Source organism: Agelaius tricolor, unplaced genomic scaffold (assembly GCF_023055355.1).
Source record: "Agelaius tricolor isolate 1412-34295 unplaced genomic scaffold, bAgeTri1.0.p SCAF_1, whole genome shotgun sequence".
Lineage (NCBI taxonomy): Eukaryota > Metazoa > Chordata > Aves > Passeriformes > Icteridae > Agelaius > Agelaius tricolor.
This window is the reverse complement of record NW_027269261.1, coordinates 1,420,102-1,443,211: the sequence shown is the minus strand read 5'-3', so window position 1 is coordinate 1,443,211 and position 23,110 is coordinate 1,420,102. Positions and strand designations below refer to the sequence as shown.

Here is a 23,110-nt window from a genome sequence, read left to right as displayed (position 1 = left end):
AGGCTTTGGCTGTCTGACCTTTAACCCTGGAGCCAAGGAGCAGCATCCATCATGGCTGAACAGCCAAGAGCTTGCCCAAGCAACCACACAAACCTCACTGCCACAGTCCACGTCAAAAACCCCAACATAGTCAGGGTGGTGTGAGCATCCCCTCCCTCATCTCCTCCTTCTCCCTTGTTCCTTTGGCAGGAGCTACAGAGAATGGGGTCACACCTGGAGCTCAGCTGAGCCAGGCTCTGCAATGGAAACTTCACTGTGGGTCAGAAAGATCAATCACCAATTCCAGAGGAAAAGCCCCACAGAGGGTTATTGAACAGAGACACACCTTGTGGCTCAGAGAGCACTACCTGCAAAGGCCAAAAAGACTTCAGAGAAAAGCCACAACATGCTGGTCCTGGTGGCTGTGACTTGCTAGAAAGGGAGACTTCTGCACAGCATTCCAGCCTGGGCCTGTGTCCTTCTGCAGGATCAGAGAGACAACATCAACAGTCTCCTGTCAGCACACAAAAACCTCAGCAGGGGAAAGATGGCCCAGCTGGGACTTTCTCCCTTCAGTTAGCTGCAGTAAAGATTAACTGGAGAAGTTAACTGAAGCATAGAATTCAAACATTTTAGTGTACAAGCCGTTGCCATTTCTCAAGACTGTTGTGCAAAGCTGTTTTATCAAGTACCTTACATAAGTAAAACAGTTACTTAGGCTTCTGAAAGCCCCACAATTTCTCCAAATAAAGTCATAAAATACTCGTTTTCTAGAGTGTTTTCGGATACATCTTACAGGTGTCAAAGCTGAACCAATTCATTTTGTCCCCTCCAAGCCAGGCAGGAGAACCAACAGAAAATATTTGTGGAGTTTTTACCCCAGCAGCCATCTGGCAACTCTCCTCTGGGAGTCCAAGCCAAGGCATGCTGCAGGGATGAGGACAGCTCCTTGGCCATTCAGCAGGTGGCTGGAACAGGCCCCTGGATGTCTCTTTTGGGAAGTCTGGACACTGCTGGGATGGCAGAGGAGTGGAGCACTGAGCAGAGGACTCACTCTCCTGGGAGGAGCTGGATGGTTCTGAGTACAATGAAACCAATCCAGGGCAGATTTACAAAGATCTCTGTTACTGTTGTCCCCACAACCACAGCAACACAGACAAAAAAAGCATCCTTATCAAGGTGATCTTGTCATTTCCTGATGTGTGACTGACACTTGGAATGGCCACTGTCCTTTCTGCATCCTCTGCAAGCACGTGAGGCACGGGCCCAGCCTGTGCCAGGAAAATCCATGGTGTGCAGGTTCAGCTCCCACACTGCCCTGGAATCCAGATGAACAGATGTAGAAGTCTCAAGTACCAGCAGGCTCCAAGTAGTTCTAATGAGCCATAAAAAACAACCTTTCCATGTAAAATGGAAATTTAAATGAAAATATTAGGATAAATACATCCCCATTTGTTCCCTGTGTGGTTAAATACAGAGCTTTCCTCTCTCCTCAGGAAAGATGAGGTGAAAGTAAAAGCAGAGAGTTTCAGGTGCTTTTTTCTAATGGGAGAGGAATGAAGATGTTTGGTTAAAAATAAGCCATCACCACAGTACTTACTGAAGCAAAACACAACTTCCTCCCCAGCAGAAGGGAATGACAGCACACACTACTGGGCAGCAGCATTCCCAGAGCTGGGACTTACCACTGGTCCAGTTCCAGATAGAAAAATGAAGCTTTTCTACCACTTCAGTTCTGTTCAGTCTTTCCCCTATAAAACTAGAGCTTGGATTTGCCTGATTGCTTGAACCTGATCAAAACCTGATACAATTTTGCCTGTAGTATTCCACATGCTGTTTTCATGGAGAAAATTTCATATTCTCACATCACAAAAGAGAACAAGGAGCTGATGAGACAGCAAACAAAATGCTCCCAAGGCCTCATTTGATACCATTCCAACTTGCACTTGGCATCCAGAAATGAACACAGCAGAAAAGAAGAAAAGCAAAGGGAGTGGCAAATGGCCCAGGTCCTGCAGCTCCTCCATTCACAAGGAGAGGCAGCTCAGGTAACTCACCTGAGCAGAAGGAATCCAGGTGCCAGATCCAGCAGCTGCTCCAAGGAGGTCCAGGGATGGTTCCTGGCTGTCCCTTCTCCCTCTGCACAGCTGTCCCTACAGCCTATTCCTGCAGCACTGCCTGGAATGTGAACCACAACCTGAGGATGGCTCTTTAGCTCTGTACATTTCTTGCTGGCCTCCAAATCCCAGAGGGAGTCAGCACAGCTTTGGCAGAGTCAGGGGATTTCTCAGGGAGGGGAAAGAACTACCTCATGTGCAGGTGAAGCCTTTAAGGGTTCAGTTATGTTGTTCTGCCCAGCTCCATTCTGAACCCCTGAGAGCCCTGGGTGTTCCTCCAGGGAAACTCTCCAGAAGGAAGCAATTCATTGATGTCCAGGTTCCTTTTAAAGATGTTAAGGAATCTTCACAAATCACAGCCTCTGTGATTAATTGGAAGATCAGCATTATTTAAGAAAAACCACCAAACCTTTTGTTAATGACATAGATGAGCCAACTCTGCACTGAGCAAATGAAAATTACACCAAGCAGGTCATAAATACAAAATTTTATGTGGCATTTCAGTAAAAATACACCTAAGTATAAATTTGCAACACTTTCATGTAACAGACAACCCTGTGTAACATTTCCAAGAAGAAAACCCACATAACACCTCCCACTCCCACAGGGGCAGTAGATACAAAGCATTCCAAGACACACATAAAAGTTTCACACAGATCCCAAGGACAGGAGGTTTGGAATGCTGGATGGATTTCCAGCCTCTTGAAAAAGGAACCTGCCAGATTTTTTTCCATGACTTGCTGTTAAGCATTCCCATTCCAGTGGCATGAAGCCAAATTGATATTTAAATTGCTTCTCAACAACTTTAAATTAATTTTGACACACAGCTCTAGTTCACAAGCCTTAAGGCCCTGTCCTTCATCAAAACATTTAGAACAGTGCCAACAGCAGCTTCTCCAAGGCTCTTTTGTCTATACTGAGGTTGAAAGAACAAGTTCCATTTCTTCATGATTAATGCTAACAGAACAGAGATAACAGTACACCCAGATTGCACAAAAGGTTGATCCTGACTTTTTGGAAACACACCAACTATTGTCATGGTCTAATTAGCACTATTCACATGATTCAATTAAAATGTGTTCTGGTGGAAAAATACCTGATCCTGGAAGGTATATTAACATGACACTCCTACTGCACAGCTAATAGTTTTTCTGTTAAAGACCAATTTAGCCATTACAGTGTTTGCTGCCTGCTGTTTCCCAGATAAATATTAGTCAAAACTGACTATCTCCAGTATCACACTACAGTCATCTCCCCACAAATGTTGGAGAGATCCATGGTTGCACAGTATCACCTTTTCTAAGCAAAGCCTTAGCCACAGTTGGGTGATCTTTGTAATAAGATACACCAATTAACATCAAATAGGGTCAAACCCAGTCAGCACAAATATTCCCTACTTTACTCATCAAAGCACAGGAAGAACATCCATCCTTTGTTCAAGAACCCTCAGAAGCCTGACCAAGCTCATTTCTAGATTCACCAGACAGACCTAAGCTGCTGTCACCGGCTGCCTGCTTACTTAATCCCTGCCCATCAGTGATCTTGCAGCTCGGTCTGCCATGATGGAAAACACTCCCTATCTTTGGTTTTAATAATCCAAACCCAATGACAGAGGAAACGTGAGCAGAGGATTCAGACACACCACACAAAGGGGCTTCTGATCTCTCCCACAGCATCTCACAGACCACGTGCCTTTTAGGACAAAGTGCCTTTTGTGGGTTTGTTTGTTTGCTTGTGAAATCCACAGGGGAACCCAGCTCTTGGGAGAACACCTTTTTGTCTTCAAAGTGCACAGTTCTTCTCTTCAGACTGGAGTGGCCACAAAGTTCTCCTGGTTTCTGCAGACAGAAGTGTAGCTTTTAACAGGCTGCTGTGTGCCTCACCTACTGCTGGGTCGGCTTTACACCTCTCACTTACATAGGACAACACCCAAACACCACAAGCTCTTCTCAAGATAGTGCAATGTGTAGATATCATCAAGTCTGTGTTTACATCCACATAAAAGCACATTTACAGGTGTCCACTATATGGAAATCAAACTCCAGACTGGGAGTACTCCTTAAGAAATTTCAAATTCAGGATATGCAGCGTCATTTTCTTCTTTGAGCAGCTCTAGCAGACAAGTGCAGAGTTTCTACCATATAGTTTGAAAACATATGGAACAGGACATAGATGGGAAAGTTGAGCTTTCTTGGCAATTATGTTCTTTGTAAGCATTAAAAAACAACAAAACAGCTTTCAACACAAATTGGCCCTATTAATCTCAGTCTCAAAGGAAACCAGCATTTTGCATTTGCAGCTTCTAATAAGAGATGATCTCATCTCTGACTACTCTTCGTTCTTGAAGAACAAGATGAAATTCATGCATGTTAGCAAGGTTTATGCAACATATATATATATTTTAAAATAATATCAAGATTAGGACACATCTTGCGTTCATGGTCATACATCAACAAAGCAGGAACATACAGAATCTCATGGAGGGTACTCCTCACCAATAAGACTTACATATTAACCCAAAGGAGTGATACACTGATATGTTTAATGACCCAAGTCTACCCACCTAATGCTGTCTACCTGACAAGCCATGTTCACTTGACACAGTTCAACATGTGCACATTTTTCTGATAGAAGCAGCAAAACCCAAAGCTCCTCACCCCTGCCCACCTGTGCCCCCTCTATTTCCCCAACGTGATGATTGCAAAAGTAGAGAAGTGATCAAAGGTAAAACCCTAAGTGCCTCTTCAGATGGCATCACTAAAGCAGCCTGAGCTCTGCCAAAAGCATTCCCAGCTGGAAATGGCAGGACTGCACTGCACATGACAAACTTGTACTGGCATGATAAACACAACTGATTGACTCCAAAGTGAGTATTTCCTGCTGCAATCTCCTGATGGGAATAAATTACCAAAACAACAAAAAAGTAGTTGTGCTTTGGCAAAATTTTCCGCCAACCAAAATAACTTCCTTTAAACCTTCTAAAAGTTCCAGCACATTTTAAACATTTAGCTGCCACTCTCTTTCTGCCTGAGGTTTTTAATTACTCCAACTCCTTGGGTCAAACAACTCAAGCTGCACAGCCTCTGGATCACCAAAAACTAACAGGTCTGGGGGTGAGCTGCAGGATCAACTTCCAAAACAAAACCAAATAGAAAGGTGCTTCAGCTGAAAGTGATAAAAACAAACCCATGGTACACAACATTTCTGATAGAAGACCAGTAAAGTGCCTCCTTTCACTAGTGAATTGTCTCTGTGCTTCTGTGGCATTTGGGAACAATCAACATTCAGACAGAAAAGTCACAATCCTGCCAAGCTACCATGGAGTTAAAAGTCCTGATTTGCCCAGGTCAGTCCTTAGAGGGACACACACACAATGATCATTTCAGAGCTGGTGAACTGAGGCTGACACCCCCTTTTTCTCTGAGGACATGGAACAGATAAGACACTGATTCTGATTGTCACAGCTAAGGTCACACAACACACAGCAAATGTGCTTATCAAAGAAAGTAAGCAAGTACTAAGCTTAAAAAAAGAGGAGCCTGCTGGCAGAGCAGAGCTTTGCGTAAACACCAACGACAAATCAAGTGTAAGCTCCAGCTTCAGACCCTGGAGGGGTCTGACACTTCTTTGGTCCAGGTGTGCAAGAGACACCACAGGGGAAGCTATAGTTCCTTCTCAGCCCCCTGACTCTTGCGCTGCCTCACTGCGCTTTCAGTCTCTGGTTCAGCTAACGGCTGCTCGCTTAAGTCTTCCGTTTCTTCTCCCCCTGATTCTTTTCCAAGTGCTAAATCCTCCTCTGACTCATCAGCACTCGAGTTTGCTGCATCTTCTCCATCTGAGAGATCTTGGACGTCGGCGGCCTCATCCGCAGAGAGCCGTGCGGCCTCGTCCGGCTGCTCCAGCGCCGCGTTCTCCGCGTTCTCCTTGCTGATTGCTTCTTCTAAACAAAGCAGAGACTGCAGTTAGACTGACTCCCACAGCAAAGCCTTCCTGGGCTGCAGGGACATGCTCTGAAATACTGATCACATTATTACAATGGATTACAATTATTATTCCAACTGGGATTGGAACCAGTTGATCCTTAAAGTCCCTTCCGACCTGAACCGTTCTGTGGTTCTGTGACTGAAAACTTTTCCTTATTTCTCAGTTATTTCCTTAAATCTTCAGTAGCTTTCTCCTCCACTTCCATTACTTCTCCTTGCATGTCAGGCACAGATGGACTTTCACTTTATTCCACTGAGTTACAAACCTAAGACAAACCAATTTTACTTGGCTCCTGGTTCACACCTAAGATCTGAACAGTGTGTTGCCCTTTCTCCTACAAATTTACACCTGAAACTACAGCTCCTCAGCCTCTTTAAGAGTTCTTACCAGGTGTTTCAGCCAAGTGTTTTGACTTGGCTGGGCAGAGGCAGTCTGAAATCAAAACCAGGACCTGTGGAAAGGAAAAAGGCATTCATTAGCAATAATAAAAATGGCATTTCACTAGCAATTGCAAAAGTCCCCGCACTCATTCCTTTTAGATAGATATACACAATCAAATTTACAAAATTGTGTTCTCTTGCTTAGAGATAAGAGCTAAATAAAAACATGGAACAAAGTGCATTTTCAGTGTGCACTAACCAGCATTCCCTGCCTTCTACTACCCATTTTCTGCCTCCTACTTTGCTAAATTTATTCAGTACTGACACTGCTCACAGCTGAAGAACAACTCAGAACACAGTTGGAGAATTTTTACTTTCTGAAAATTCATGAAAAAAACCTTGGTCAAGATTTCCTGTATTTTGGGATGTTATTCCATTCCTATCTCTGGCTCTCCAGTGCAGGTGTGTGTTCCACCTTCTGTGCTCATTATTTAACCAGCCCTGTGCAGAACTCAAAATGCAAGGAAGACATTTGTGCCGCACTGTCACATGCTAAGAATAGTGCACAGAAAAAGACAGAGCTGACACCATGTGAAAGAAATATATTTCAAGCATTGAAAAGCTTTTTGGAAAGAGCTAAGATACTAACTTCACATTTTTTCAGCTTTTTCAGTTGGGGTTTTTTTAGTGAAAGAGTAAGAAGGAGAGTTTCTTTTAAAACATGATGTTCACTTGCTCCTAGCTATACTAACTTGTTTTGCTCTCATCTGGTGAAAATCTACCATCCAGAAAAATGCAGCTGTTGAAATTAAATAATCAAAAACATTTGCCTGTATACAAGTGTTCTGTATGCACATTGAGTATAAAACATGGTTTTGCCTAAATTCAGATTTCAACTGCATTGAAATCACGTCCCAGAAGTACTGGGAAATACACTGACATCATTTTTCTTTATTTCACTGCTATTTGGGTTGAAGGGCGGAGATCCATATCCCAGAAACAACTCTTACACATCCTACAAGGAACAGTGACCTAGCAGCAGGCTAAACCAGTTACCAGCAGAACTGTTTGAACTGCCCTTGCAGTTGCAGAACACACTTGTGGAACTGGCAACTAACCTGAAAAAACCTAAACCCCCTAAATCTCCAAAGCCTTAAACAACATTTTTGTCCTTTGATTTTGAGTAACAGTGTGGCAGGAGTTTTAGTTAACTGAGAAAAAAAAAAGTCATGTTTTCTTACCAAACCCAGGAGCAGGCCAATCAGTAAGGTAGCTAAGATGAAGATGGCATAGGAAACCCAAACGTGAACTCCAAGAGTGCCAGTGAGGTAGTTATGAATTTGCTGGAAATTAGAACAAGACACTTAAATAACTTCATACCTAAAACCACTTAGGATTTCTACTGCCAACACCATTACATGCATTGCTGTCTGATTAAAAGCTTCCATTTAACAGTATTTACACGGAAATCTTCCCCTTCTGACACCATTAAATCTTGGGGGTTTTTACTGATTTGTTGACATGAAAAGGCTTTTTAAGCAGAGGATGCACAATTCCTTCTCCCTAAGACAATTAGCATTACAGATGCCACACACAACCTTCCCTGCAGATGGATGGATGAGGAGCTTTGCAGAAAAGTATCACAACACCCTTCATCCTTATGTGGCACCTGTTCATTAACTAAAATCAAACCATTCAACTCTTACTTAAGATTTTTAGGTCTTAAAAGGAGCCACACACTCTAAGCATACAGTAAATAAATTATTTCACTTATAAATTTAAATATAATAACCCAAATACAGTATTAAGATTTCTTTCAATCTTTGGTCTGTTCCTCAAACCTACAAATTCAACTGGCTGAGTCAAGCAGCACATGGAGTCAGTGAGCTGGCAGGAGGTCAATTATGACATTAAATCTCTTGCAAAAGAAACCACAACCAACATTTACAGCAGTTTAAACACAAAAATTCCAGAGTCTTCTTTTAAAATGTCACAACATCTTTTGATATTTGTTAAGGCCTAAGCAAAGACAGCAGAGCAGGAGGAGTGAGGAAACAGACACCTGAAATATGCATGTAAGTGGAACACAAATTAGAGGTTTCTTCCCAGGAGAGTTAATTTTTCAGGAAGGAGACTATAGAGAAAAAACACTTCAGAGCAACCATGGGAGAGAAACATCAGAAGGCTATAAAAAGTAAATATTATCCAAAGAAAGAATCAAAAGATACACAACTCAGAGCTCTGCTTGATTCTGTGTTAGTTTGGTACTTTGTAGAAGTGATACAAACTTGTTCCAACTCTCACCTACATTTCTTTCCTGAGCACATCTTACAACAGTAACATATTTTGCTGCAATCAAATACAGTCTCAATCTCACTGACACTCAAAGGTTTTAAGAGGATGTTTCCTGACCAGAATCTGAAAATTCTCTGTATTTGGATGCCATGAAAAACTTAGATAGTTCCCAAATGAAAGCATCTTTAAATATTTTAGTGTAAAATATGCTTTAATATTTTAAAGCACACATCAGTGTAGCTAAGCATTTCTCCTTTACTTCTGATAATTACTCTATTATCCAAATTCATCATGTTCCTACACAAGTGGTGTTGCCAGTTTGAACCCCAGACTCAGAAATTACTAAAAAACCCCTGTCCTCCCTTCTCCTGTGCAACACACTAAGCAACTCCCATAAAATGATAATAAAAACATTCAGTTGCGTATTGACTTGAACATATGATTATTAAGCATAAAAAGGAGTATGGAAAAGAGCACACAGTTACTTACCCTGATCCACCCCGAGAAGTGAAACAGCCCTGCCATGCCATGCATCCTGGAACACAAGGAAATGAAAGGACAGGTTGACAGCAGCCCTGCAGCTCCTCTCCCCATCCCTAAATATCCTACAGCTCCTCTTCCTTCTCACACAATAAATAAGGATCCTCTCTGGATCTCTGATGTGAATTTATTCATTCTGGCTGAAGCCATTATGCACTGCAGGCCGCTCACATCTTGGGTTCATCCTTTGTGTCATGCAAGCTTTCTACAATATTTCTAAGCAAATCCCTCTCTCTAAAAACAAATTCTTATACATGCTGTAAGCACTACACTGTTTGCTATTCCAAAGGGAGACAAAAGTCCCTCTTGTAAAGAAATAAACAAGAAACCCTCAAAGCTAAAGTACCAGTAGCCAGAAGTCATGAAGCAGTAATTTACATAAACACACACTTGATTCCAGGACTCGGCAGATATGAGAAATGCCACTTTACATAATGATCAGTGGCTGAATTTTTTCTTTTAATCTCTTTTCAAAGATGACATAAACAAGCCCCAGCAGGCACAAACAAAAGCAAATACAGAAAATAAGCTGCCTTTATAGGTGAGAAGCTGGGAATCAGGCTGTCAATACTGATGGCTTCTCCAAGTCTAAGGAATAAAGGCCTTTTGTCTTTGAACTGTCAACACAGGACCCTCAGTGAATAATGAGATATAAAACATTGTTTTTGTTAACAAAAACCAAGTGTTACATTATAGAAGATGGAGACTTCCATCCTGCTACAGGCTCCACAGCTTCCCATTTCCTCTCCAAGATGTAGCCTTGGAGATCTTCCAGGGTCCGGGAGCCACGGTATCTGCGAAACACTCCATCGTTGGCACTGCAAAACAAACCCCATCAGCACACACAGCCCCAGACTGCGGGGGAAAAACACACCCAAAACCCCACAGACATCACAGACCTCACTGGCTCAGAGTGAGGGGTTGGGAACTGTAATCCAGCATGGAAAAACCTCAAGTTTTAAACAGCATGGGGTTCTGCCATTTATAAAAACTGCTATTTTTCTTAAATATTCACTGGTACTACAGCAAATACACACAGCGCATGAGGTTAACAACCAAACCATTTCCAAATACAAGTCAGAATTAAAAGTGCACAAACACATGTATTTGACAAACCACTATCACTGAGGCTTAGGGCAGGGGGAGCAAGTCCATGTGATAAGAGGAAAATCCCAAAAGGATACAAACATACTGTTCAGTGCACAACACAAAACCCAGTGCAAAACAACAACTAAAACTCTTTAGTGCAATACAACATGTATTTGTTTGTATATCTGCACAACTCAAAGTACTCTGACTTAATGAAGGGTTCAGTATTTTAAGGATGGCATCACCTTATTAGAGAAGAGATAGAGCAAATGTCTCCTCTGCTCCATTTTTAATAGTATGGAGAACAGGGAAACTTAGTAAAGTCATTTAAACTAAAGAAAAGCCTCACATGAGGATTTCATCATGCAATCAAAGCTACAGCAACCTGAGCTGAAATTGAAAGTCACTCTTCCTTCATTTCCCCCTACTTTTCAGTTATAGATGAAATCAAATGACAACAGCTGCAGTTCCCAGTATGACACACTTACTGGTAAATTGTAGGAAGTGTTGTGACAAAGAAACGACCACTCAAGCCTAGAAAGGGAAGAAAACCACACAAACAGTTCAGTAACACTGAAATTTCTCAGCATTCTGACTTATCTATAAACAGCAACATATCTGTATTTTAGAGCAGGCTGCACAGCTTTCACCACTGTTTTGTAAATACAGGTTAACAGTTTGTCTTCAGATATGCCACAAACAGCAACAGATGCTGAATATTGGTTATAAATGAAGGAAGAACATTTAGCTTGAAGGATGTTTACTGGGAGGCAATTTCCTTCATCAATGGGTTTGTCTCCCCAGTATTTGCACACAGCTCAAGTTTTGGACCAGCCCAGCATTAGATGCACTCAGAGTCCATCAGAGAGGGCTCAATTCCTATAGGCAGTAATTCATATAAAGTACTAGCGTAAAGAGTATGGTTATTTAGCTTTGCCTTTTAGAAAAGTCTGTGAAAATCTTCTGGGAAATGAAGGCCTTATGCAGCCTTCAATAAAGCAAACAGCTCTAGGCAACAGAATTAGCCATGGAAAAGTATTGTAGCAAGAGGGTTTCTGCCTTTAGAGACAAAGATGAGCCACACTGAAATAAGCCAGGTATTTTTACAAGTTTCACTGGTAATGTTTCCCTCAGTGTGAATGCCTCTATGGAATAGACAAAAAAAGAGTTATGGCTTTTTTTCTTGTTCAGTATTTTGTTTGAAGACATGTAAAGCAAATGATCTTTAAAGTTCCAGAAAGGAAAGCTTCTTTACTTCAGCTTTTGAGCTCTCTGCCTGCATTGCTACAAGAGGCAGGGTGATGAAAAACTTTCTGAAACAGCTAAAAGTTGTGCCAGCACAGGGAGATATAAAGCAAACAAACCCACAAGTGTAGCAGCAGAATTAATAAAGCAGACAGCACAGCTGCACGAGGAAAAGTGGGTGGAGAGACACAAAGAACATAATTAGCTTAACAACAGAGAAAGTCATGGGAACACTGACAGGCTTTCTGAAGTTCATACAAATGCCACTCAGGCAGAGGAAATAAAACAGCTCAAACCTCTCACCTGTGGCCTATCCTAGAGTGAACACCTCAGAAGCAACTCTAAAATCTAATAGTTATGAAATGCATCTAAGCTCCCCAGTATTTTTGGTGGAGGTTTGCTGGTTATCCAAGGCACCTCCCTAGATTGGTAAAACTAGATGTGAATCAGCTACAAAACTTAAAGAAACATTAAACTGTTTTGGTGCCTGTTGAATACAATCTTGAACTGGCTACAGTTAAGCATCTGCAAATCAGGAACTGACATCCACTATGAAACCAGCAGTTAATCAAAAATTCAAAAACCCTTTTATCTGAGGTATTTCAGAGGTATGCACATCTCTGAAAATGTACAAAGACTAGAGATGGCATCTAAAACTCTAGCTGCTTTCAGCCAGCAACTACTAAAAGAAGACACAGAAGATCCAGAAGTCTTGTCGTAATTGACAGATAAGTGTTGTGATCAGGAGCTTAGAAAAGGCACCACAAATATGCAGAATTTAAGGGTCCAGAAGCATCTCCACTATGTGCTTGTTCCACACTGAATGTTTCAATGCAGAAGATGAGGCAAGAGGAAGCACTTCAAGGCTGGAACATCAAGGACTGAAAGCCGCTGTGAAGCCATTAAGACTCTGGTGGATTCATTCTTCAGGCATCTCCTGCAATTAAGCACCATGAATGGCCACTTTCTCCTGCCACTTTGGGAAGTGCAATTTTATGTAACTCTGCACTCATCTCGTGGTTTTCCCCTAATTTAACACATTTTGACTACTTCCAATTCAATGAAGGGGTTACATAACTAACACTAATTAAAGTACCATTGTGCAATCAAGAAAGGAGACAGAGCACTTAAACACAACTGAAAGGCTGATGCAAAGCCCACAGTAAAAATACCTCAGTAACTTTGGAGAGCTCCATAGAAACTCATATCTTCCAAATTACATCAGCACCAAAGGTCAAACACGTAATAAATGTTTGTTTTCCAGTTTGAGCATTCCTTAGTTCTAGAAGTGCCTGCAGCTCCCAGGGCTGAGCTGGATGTTGGAGGTTTATTACATGAGCTCTGGTACAAATTCATTGTTTTGGTCAGTCCTTTGACTCAGAAGAAATTCATGCTTAGGGGTCGGGACTCCCAGCAACATTAGAAATCCAAGTATTAAGTTTACCTCTATTTGAACAAGGCAATATTAAAACTCCTCTGTTTATTAACTACACAATTATTAGTATATGCAGCTTTTTGATACCAGATTTTTTCTATGCTTGTGAGCTTCTAACAAGACATGAACCTACACAGGGTCTAGAGCAGCTGGCATTGTCTTGTCAATTTAGATTGCTGATTCTGAGACAAGGTTTTGACACAGTAAATCTGTTCAGCATGTATTCAAGTAATAAACATTTTTCACACACTTTATAAAGTAAAAGCAAAGAAAAAATCAGTAAAGTCTGGCTTTTTTTTTTCTAATAACATCTCATCTATCAGTCTTTTGATACTGCTGATAAACTCCTTTATCCCCTTAAAGCCCAAACAAGCATGAAGCATTCCCAGGAGACACAGAGGTTTATACAATATTAATATTGCTTGTACAAAGACACACTCAAAACTCTGAAGGGAGTCACCAAAGGAATAAATTAGATTGCACTCATGCTCCTGTGAATAGTTAGGGAAGGGATTTTATAAACATATTTGCATATGTGCATCACCAACAGGAAACAGCAATAACATCTGTAATATAAAGCACTGCCACAATTAAAGCAGTCAATAAACCAGCAACATGTTGGAAACAGTAACTTCATTAAAGCAGGCTTGCTCTACCACACCCTGAAATTCTCCTAATGGGAAGCTAGAGCTGGGATCTTCTGCAGACAGGTTGGAGGAATGAGACAGGCAACAGCTTTCAGTGCAGAAGATTAAAATAGAGAATAAGCCTCTTGTAAGTCAGTATTAAGCCAAATCACTCTCCCAATTCTTTAATCCTTCAAATTGAGTTTACAAACTTCAGCTCAGAAATACAAACTGTACAGAGAAACAAAGTGTGTAGAACACTATTGTGACTTGGAAGCCTAATTAAACAGTAAATGGTGGTTGTGCTCAATAATCCTGCTACTGAGGCACTCAGCTGGATGCAGTACCTGGCTCCTGAGTGACATCCACCTTGCCGACGGTGATGCCGAGCCGCTCGCTCTCCTTGGCAAAGCTCTCCCAGGTGGCCTCCAGCTGCCGACAGGCCGGGCACCAAGGGGCGTAACTGAGGGGAAGGCAGGGAAAGATTGCATACTCTGCCATTACACACATGCAAACTGATTTATATACAGAGGATGTACAAACACATCAGTCACAAAGGAAAAACCCACAGTTTCTCTTCATCAAGTCTACTGAATAAGACAATCAAAGGTTTTTATCAATCCCTATGTTCCTCCCCATGTTATTAAAACAAAACAAATCAGATGCGAGAAATTCATATCCAAACTCCTCACCACTTGTGATTTATTCTATTTACATAGGAAATAAAATACATTTCCACGGCAGCTACCTGAATTATTGAAGCAAGGCTGTCCTTTGAAGTAGCATCCTTCATCACAACATTTGGTATTGATTTCCCACACCTCAGAACTTCCTGAAATTGCATTTGCCTTAACCCACTACTCCATACATCACAACATGCCCTTTTTGATAGCAGCCATGAGAGACTTAAAAAGAGCACACATCAAACTCCTGCTGCTCATACTTATCATCCTGTTTTTACCCAGGATTCATTTCAGAAACATAGGAGTGCTCTTTTCAAGAGCTGAATTTTCTACACTCTCAATCAGAAGAATTAAACCAATTTTGCACCTATTGGGAATATCAATCTGGAAACAGAGCAGCTAATATAACGGATAAGATGAGATAAAATTGATAGTAAAATGCCTTTTGCCACCTTTCTGCATTTTAGCCCAACTTGGTTGGCCAAGTCTGCATGAAACCTGTGCAGGGAACCAGGACTGGGAGGTACAGACTGAGCTGCCCATGCACAGACTCAGCCTTTTACCAATGAGGAGATACCTTTACAGGCTCTAATCTGATTTACCAGGGCAGGAATTCTGGCAGCAAAAGCAGTGGGAGTCTGGGGACACTCTCCTGGTCACAGGGCTCCACAGATGCCACCATGAAAGCAGTGAGTCTGGGGACACTGTCCTGGTCACAGGGCTCCACAGATGCCACCATGAAAGCAGTGAGTCTGGGGACACTGTCCTGGTCACAGGGCTCCACAGATGCCACCACGCTCCCCCATCCATTGCAAAGCACAGGAACACACTCCCTCCTGGGCAGAGTCCAAGATGCTGAGCACAGAACCATCCCTAGGAACTTGCCCAAGGTTCTCCACTCCTTTGGTTCATCTGCCACCCCTGCTGTGTGACCCAGGGACTGGCAATGCCTGTTCTCTGGCTCTCAGGAATGCTTACTTCTCTACTGGCTGCAGACAGAGATATCCCCTGCCACCCCCAGATGTTTCATATCAATAAAGCTTCATGTAAAACAGGTCGTTTCTCACAGAAGAGGTGGAATTAAATTTACTCTGCGTGCCTTGGGGTAGTTTTTAAACTCCTGTATTTAAAAAAGGCAATCTTGTCACTTGGCAGTTTAAAGAACACAAATTAAAAATGCTAGTTTTATTTAACTGTGAAAGCTTCTATCTTGTCTTTTTAAGTCAACATCACTCTGTGTGAAAGCATCTGCAAAAAGGACATAAATCTTATCCTGCCAAGAGACAGCCCCTCAGTATCTTCCCAAAAGATGCTGGAAACAAGTCTCACATGCAGCAATGCTCTCCATTGTGCTGCTGGCCCAGAGAGAGCTTTTAATAACAGTCTGGCAGGTACTGTACTTTACAAACAGGATTATTTCATTATACAAGCTTGACTGATAAATAAGAACCTGCTAACATCCATCAGATAATGCAGTTGGTGTTGATCTAAAATGAAACAGAAGCTTGACTGTTTTCTAAATCCAGCTTCTCCAGATGTCTCAAATACACACCATGAGATTTTCAAAATGAATACATCATTTAGCCTTTTTAATCTGATTTTGGAATAGAAATTTTGACTCCATCAAAACTTATATTTATATTTGACATGCATGAGCATTTCTCCTGAATGAAGTGGAATATTCAATACACAACTAACACTTATATGATTGAAAATACTTCCTTTAGATCAAAGCAGCATGAAAATCTACCCATGTCACAGCTCAGCAGTGACAGGCCCTAACAGTGAACTTCACAAAAAGCTGTGGTTGTTGGCTGTCTAATTTTTAGTATCAGTATTGGACATGGGATGGCAATAGTTCCATATAATGCTGCAAGATCCAGCCACTCCAGCTGAACACTGGCACAGATAACCAGGAATAAATATTTGCTTTCCATTCCTGAAATTACCCATCCAATTCCTGCCAGCCAGGAAACAGCCTGTCCCCACACGTTCAAGAGAGAACTTGTAACAGATTTCTGCCAGAGTTCCCACTGCTGTTTACCTCAACACCCTCACCTTCCTGAAGCTTTCATGTCTGCATTTGTGGTGCAGCATCAAGGAATCCATGCCTGCCCCCTGGATATAACAAATAAACTACATTACCAAAGCTTTATTGTGTCTCTTCCCCAGTCTTAAAATACTGGAAGAGTAAGTGTAAGGGGAGGTAAGTTACTAAACAGTAAAATACCTCACACACTTAGGACATCTTATCAAAAGTTTCAAAAACTTTCTGCACCCCAAAGGACACTGAGGGAAGTACTTGATTTCAACAGGGTTTTTCAAACTGTGGCAGACTTGTATTTCCACAGAAGTTATGGTACAACTACCATTCTTAAATTCATAGAAAAAACCATCATCTGTAGGAGCAGGGAAACAGACCCTCATGTCTGCTGTGGAACCAGTCTTTGTTACATTTCAAGGCACAAAATGCAAGAGCAGGTCTTGGGCAAAAGCAGAAGTACCCAAATTTCTTCTGCCATACCCCAGGCAGGCCAGGAAACAATGAGCACTTGGTCAACAGCACCAAATTTCAGGCTGTCACTCCCATTGCTCCTCCCTGGGCACAAGGGGGTAGCTCTGCCAACCTGCAGGCACAGTGCAAAAGGTGTGACAAGAAAACAGGCTCTCCAAGTCAAAAACCAAAGCCTTCTGGAATTTAAATCAGGTCTTGGCCACTCTGTTAAGGAAAGAAAGTTTTCAGTAGCCTGTTACACATGAACAGGCAATTTGCTGATCTCCATCACAGCTACAAGGGACACACTGCCAAACTATTCACTGCGAGCAGGTACTGCACATTCCTCAACACACACCTCACTGCTGATGCTTGCAGAGCTCTTCCACAGCAGAGTTTTACAGCTGAAATGCTCTCACACACGGCCAGCCCTCCTTAAAAAAGGCAGCAAACATCCATCACTGCAGCAACGATTGACCTCAGCAGACTAAAGCCACTATTCCCAAGCATCCAGGTGTTTTCTCCTACTCCACTACAATACTGAAAGCTTTTGGCAGAGGGCATAAACAAAGCAATTGAAAAGCAAAGTTTGAAGCTCTCAGACTCAGGCTTTGCTTTTAACTTCTATTTATCTCTGATCTAAAGCACAAAATAACCTTTGGCTTTCAAATACCAACAACTTCACTGAGGCAGTACAACAAAACCCAGTCAAGTGAAACCAGTTTGAGCAAAGGTGCCACTCTGCCTATCGCCCCCAGTGGATCAGCAAGCACAAAGACTTGGCTAAGATGTACTGATATTTTCCAGCTCTGAGCCTCTTCTCTCTCTGCTTGCACCTGCCTGGCTACTGAATTCACCATTTCACTCCTTTTCAAGTACATTTAACTGACTCTCTATCTGCCTTCTCACTACCATGACCAACAATACCAGATGTAACCTTGAGTGCCATTCCACACTTGGCTCAAATGGCAATTTCACCAAGCTGCACAAATCCAGGAGAAAGGAAAAACAGCTCATGGATATCAGCATGAGAGGATTTGCTGAACAGAAAACAGCAAAACTTCCTTAAACCAAGCTGCTTGATGGAGCTCATATTGGGAATGCTACTTTAATAAGTGTAAAAATGTGGGGACAATACCCAACAGAATGGTAAAAGCGGTATCAGAATTAAATTCTTACCTTCATTGTTTTAAATAGTTTTGCTTTATTGCTACAGATCTCACAAGCATACAAAATGGGGAAAAAAAAAAGACAATTCCAAACACAGCTAGGTGTTGGGGCAGTATTGGCAGCTTTGTAATGCCAACAAAAGAAAAGCTCCAGAGCAACTGTGTGGTTTTAATGACTTTCCAAGTGAGCAGGTGGCAGCCAAAGATAAAGAAGTTGGTCCCTGTCATTTACCCCTGTGGATCTGTATCACCACAACACAACCCTGGAAGCTGTCAGGGAGCTTCCTGCCAAGTGCCAAACCCCTCCAAACCAGACAAGGCTTTTTTTTAAAAAAAGAAGAAATTATTTTTAAAATAGAAAGCAAATCAATCAATGAAAAATTATGCTAATTATTCTAGAGCTTCAGCAGATTAAGTTACATCATTCTATAAATTTTTAGGTCTCCTTCTGCACCGGTTTTGTTTCTGCTATAAAGTATATTTCAGCATCCCAGTTTTGCAGTTTTTGTTCAGCCAATGCCCTGCACAGCACTCAGCTATGTGTTCAGTTATTAAATAAAATGTTTGGTCACTTCCTCTGGACTCAGCCAGCAGCGCTGCAGAGGCTTCAAAACCAAAACAGAGTTTTGATAACTTGATTTTCATTCCCCCTGGGTTTTTTTGCTTTTATTGGGTTTTGGGTTGCTGGGTATTTAAGAATAGGACAAAGAAAAGCCTGGACGCTAACAAGAAGTAAAAGACTAGACACCCTTAAGTGACAGAAAATTCTCAGCGTTGTTGAATCCTTAACTGACAGCAATTGTTAAATATTTAGCGCATCGTTTGGGATTTTATTTACACAAAGTACTTCAAGGCAACTGATTAAACCATCCACATGCCAAAACACTCCATTTCATTTTTAGCACACTCCCGTGAAGCTACAGACTAGAGGTGCTGGTGGGAGGCTGAACCCTGGCAAGCAACCGGCCACACAGACAGCATGGCAATGTTCCATAAGTGACAGGGAAAAAATAAGAAGTATTACACTGTAAGAATAATAAGCCTTAGAAACACGACTATTAACTGGTCTCCTGCTTTTCACCTGGCTGGAACTGAAATGGACAATGAAGACATTGTTTTTCAGGTGCACACAGCAATTGGTCTGTGCTGAAACAAAGGGGAGCCAAAACAACATTTAATACCCGACGTGGGAACAAGCACATGAAGTACTGCAGATGCACCAAGAGCATAAACAGTTTCTTTTGCAACCAGAGGCATGAAGACAACAAGTTCATTGATAGGTTGGGTTTTTCTGTTTGCTTGTTTTAATTTACTTCAAAAAGAAGAGGATGTTAAATTAAGATAAATCAAGTTTAGAACAACTTTGGTTTACAAATGCAAAACGCACTTTTAAGTAAGCAGACCAGAAATTAGTTTTCTGTGTTCTAGACAGACACAATATTAAAGACAAAAAGAAAACTCATCATATTAATGAATCATTATCTCACAGCTACAGAAAGAGGGAAACTTTTAAAACACAGCTCATTCCAGCATCACACACACAGCACTCCAGCCCAGACCTGTGTGCTGTGATAGCAACAACGTCCAAAAAATGTTGCAATGTCTGGCAGTTACAGAACCTTCTCCAAAACATTTTTATCAATAAAATGCAGCAGCGCTTCCAGGGCCTGCAATTTTCCCAGCTATGAATAACAAAATATTTACAAAAAGCCAGCCGAGTACACACACCTCAGCTAGGGGGAATGAAGGAAGAAAAATCCTATTTCTGCTACAGATGCCACACACAAGTAATTGCAAACCTAAGTTTCTCTATTTATGCACCTGGGAAGAACAAAAAAGTGGAACTACACAGTGATTTTCCACTTTCCCAAATAGGAAAACTGACATTAAGCAGCAGCTGTACCTGTTCTTACCAGAGCAGGAGGCATCAGAAGGGCAGCTGATGAAAAAACATTTTTTTTTTCATGAAGATGCTATAGTAACATTTGCATTTAAAAGAAGTACTGCTTGGAAAACAAAGGTGTTGTAAATAAATCCGAGGTTCTTCAAACAAATGAGGTGGTAATGGACATTACTGCAGCACTGCCAGCCAGCCTGAGACAGCATGGAAGGAATGCATGGACTGACACTCAGGACTCCTGTGTGGATCACTGGCTCTAAACCAGATAAAAACCAGCAGAAGCCAAAATCCATCAGAACGCAAACTGCTGCAACAACTGGATTAGGCTGTGTTTGCTATTCTCCCCACTTGGGCTGAGAATTCCCGCCTGGAGTTTCTGCCACAGGCCCAATAAGGAATATTTAGGCAAGAGGGACACAGCTGCTGCCCATGGAAAAACTCACTGGCTGAAAGATGCTGCCTGCCCCAGCTTCAATTCCAAAATAAAACCGACTTTTCCCCCTTCTCTTAAAGATATTTTGACGATGAGGACCCGGAGCAGGGATGGGGAGGAAACCCGGATCAGATTTCACCCGGGAAGCGCATGGGGAAAAATCCCGGACCGGATCCCGCCCGGGAAACATTCACAAAACCAGTCCTAGAGCTCCAGCTCCCGCTAATTCCACACCGGCAGCACCGAGTTTGCACCCTCATTAAAGAGAAAGGCTCCTCCTCAGGAGAAAAGCAGAAAGCACCAGTAATGAACCACAGGAAATAGCGTGGAGAGCCGAGGATCTTTCACACATCAAACACCGAATAACATGAATAAGACTCTGATTTAAGCAGTGCACCAACACGTACCATGCCCAGCTAACACTAAAGCTAACGCTGCCACCATTGCTATTCTCAGCAACCTCTCACTCCAAACCAAACACCAATTCTTCAATTGAAGTAAAGGCTTCCAAAGGATTCTAATTGTTTGCCACCCCAACCACTTCTGATTTCAGTCAGTTCCTCTTTTGTCTTCTTCAGAGGCACGCACCACTAGTTATTTAAATATTTTCTTTTAGAAATAAAAACTTTGAGTCACCATAGATAACCTTCCTCCTTGAAACTCACCAACCTGTGTGTGAATCAGTAACTTCCATACAATTGCTTCCACGTTGGACTAAGTGAAAAAAACTCCAATTTAAAACAAATTTCTTTTTTCCTCCACCTTTTAGATCCCAATAAATGAAGAGAGACACAAAACCCATTCTGAATCCTCAACCACAACAGTTGGCATCCCTGGGTCACTATCAGGTGTTTTCAGATCGTTACCACCTATTCACGTGGTATTCCTGATTAACCTATTAACCACATATGCACTGATTAACACCAGGGTGGACTAAGATCCTGAGCACTAAAGCCCAGGTGATATTCCACCTCGCTAACAAGAGACTGGAGATAAAACAAATCCAAGGGCAAGCCACAACTTTAATAGCTTGTTAAGTATTTAGGAGTTAGCACGAGTTCAGATGTTCAAACTGCTTTAAACTCAAGCACTTCCACAGAGTAGCACACATGCCACAATAAAATCCTATTTTATAGCCGCACAGCCCACAGGTACCACGTGGCTGTACTGCCTACTTAAACTACTTTTTTATTCATTGCTGTCTTAAAAAAAACCCTCAAGCGCCTTTCCCCCTTCTAAATACACGCAGGTGAGCGAAGCTCCACCAAAAATAAAGTCACATGCATTTCAAGAACTGTGTCACATCCCAAGCACAGTCACCACTCCAGTGCAGTCAGGCAGAAGTTAATGAAATCTTATGCATCTCACTTGAATGAGAACTCCGAGCTCAAGGCTGGGATATTATGTAATCCTGCTTTGGAAGTCCACTCCTGCTACATGTTCCCTACTGAATTCAGCCCTCCTGGAGCTCACACAGAACCCAGGGCCAGTCCCCGGTGGGAGCAGGGCAAGGGGCAGTGCTGGACACTGTTCCCTTTTAACCTTGGGCACTCGGATGAGAACCTGAGGGACAGCTGCTTCACAGGATGGGGAATGCTTGGGGCTGGAAGGGGACTCGGGCACCCATCCAGTGCCAACCCCATGCCATGGGCAGGGACACCTTCCACTGTCCCAGGGTGCTCCAAGCCCCTGTTCAACCCGGCCTTGGATGCTTCCAGGGATCCAGGGGCATCCACAGCTTCTCCGGGCAACCTGTGCCAGGCCTCACCATCCCCACAGTAAAGCACTTCTTCCCCAATACCCAATTTAACCCAACTATCTGTTAGTCTGAATGTGCTCCCCCTTGGTCTGTCATGGCACACTCTTATAAACAGTCTTTCCCCATCTTCCCTGTAAATTCCCTTCAGGTACTGGAAGGCCCCAGTTAGATTACCCAAAGCCTTCTCTTTTCCAGGGTGAACAACCCCAATTCTCTCAACCTTTCCTCAAAGGAGAGAAGCGCCATTCCCCTGATTAACTCGGTGGCCTGCTCTGGGCTCGCTCCGACACTTTCATGTCCTTCATTCCATATCCCTCATTCCCCTCTGTCTGGAGTGACCCGTTTAACCTTGGGCACTCCGTGCCCACAGAGCCGGGAACCGGCGGGTTCTGCCCGGCCATGCCCGCGGACCGGGCTGTGAGGGCGGGCACCGGGCACCGCCCGCCGCTCCCTCTCGCCGTGCCCGGGCAGCCACTGCCGGCGTGGGGAAGCTGCACGGCCCCTCCCGCAGGGCGGGAAGGCCGGCCTGGCCCCCTCGTCCCCACAGCGGGGCTGGAGGCACCGGCCATGCCCGCAGGGAACTCCCCTCGTCCCCCCGGCCACGCTGCCTCCGAGGCGGGCGGGAAAGCGGCCGCTACTCACAACTCCAACATCCACTGGCCCTGCAACACCAGACTCCAGTTGGAGCCGCACAGCACTCGCACGCTGCTCCGCGGCTCGCCGGGGCTGTAGAAGGATGAAGAAAAGCAGGCGGCGGGACCCAGCAGCGCCACGAGCAGCAGAGCGCAGAGCAGCCACCGCCCCTGGCGCCAGCGGCCCGGCGCCATCTTGCGCCCGTCCGCCCGCCCTCAGGAAGTCGGGGCAGGAGCGGCCCCGCGGGGGCGGTGCCTGCGCGGGCAGGGGCGGCTCCTCCGGCCCACCCCGCCCCTCACGGCCAGGCACCGGCCCTGAACGCTCCCTGTGCCCGCCCCTCACGGCCAGA

At 43.2% G+C, this 23,110-nt stretch overlaps 1 protein-coding gene across 4 annotated transcripts; it reads right to left on the bottom strand.

The window, feature by feature from the left end:
• Nucleotides 1-2,568: 2,568 nt before the first annotated feature.
• Nucleotides 2,569-23,017, bottom strand: TMX4 (thioredoxin related transmembrane protein 4). 4 transcript variants are annotated; one of them, XM_071440478.1, is made up of 8 exons: nucleotides 22,771-23,017; nucleotides 14,038-14,153; nucleotides 10,873-10,918; nucleotides 9,985-10,113; nucleotides 9,245-9,290; nucleotides 7,702-7,803; nucleotides 6,468-6,531; nucleotides 2,569-6,033 (listed from the first exon to the last, which is right to left on the bottom strand). In XM_071440478.1, exons 1-8 carry the CDS (start codon nucleotides 22,953-22,955, stop codon nucleotides 5,759-5,761), a joined length of 963 nt encoding a protein of 320 aa, XP_071296579.1. In that variant the 5' UTR covers nucleotides 22,956-23,017; the 3' UTR covers nucleotides 2,569-5,758. The 4 variants fall into 4 exon arrangements, with proteins under 4 accessions (XP_071296579.1, XP_071296499.1, XP_071296414.1 ...); XM_071440398.1 differs by having other exon boundaries at nucleotides 2,569-6,036; nucleotides 22,771-23,006; XM_071440313.1 differs by lacking the exon at nucleotides 22,771-23,017 and adding an exon at nucleotides 14,976-19,897.
• Nucleotides 23,018-23,110: the final 93 nt, after the last annotated feature.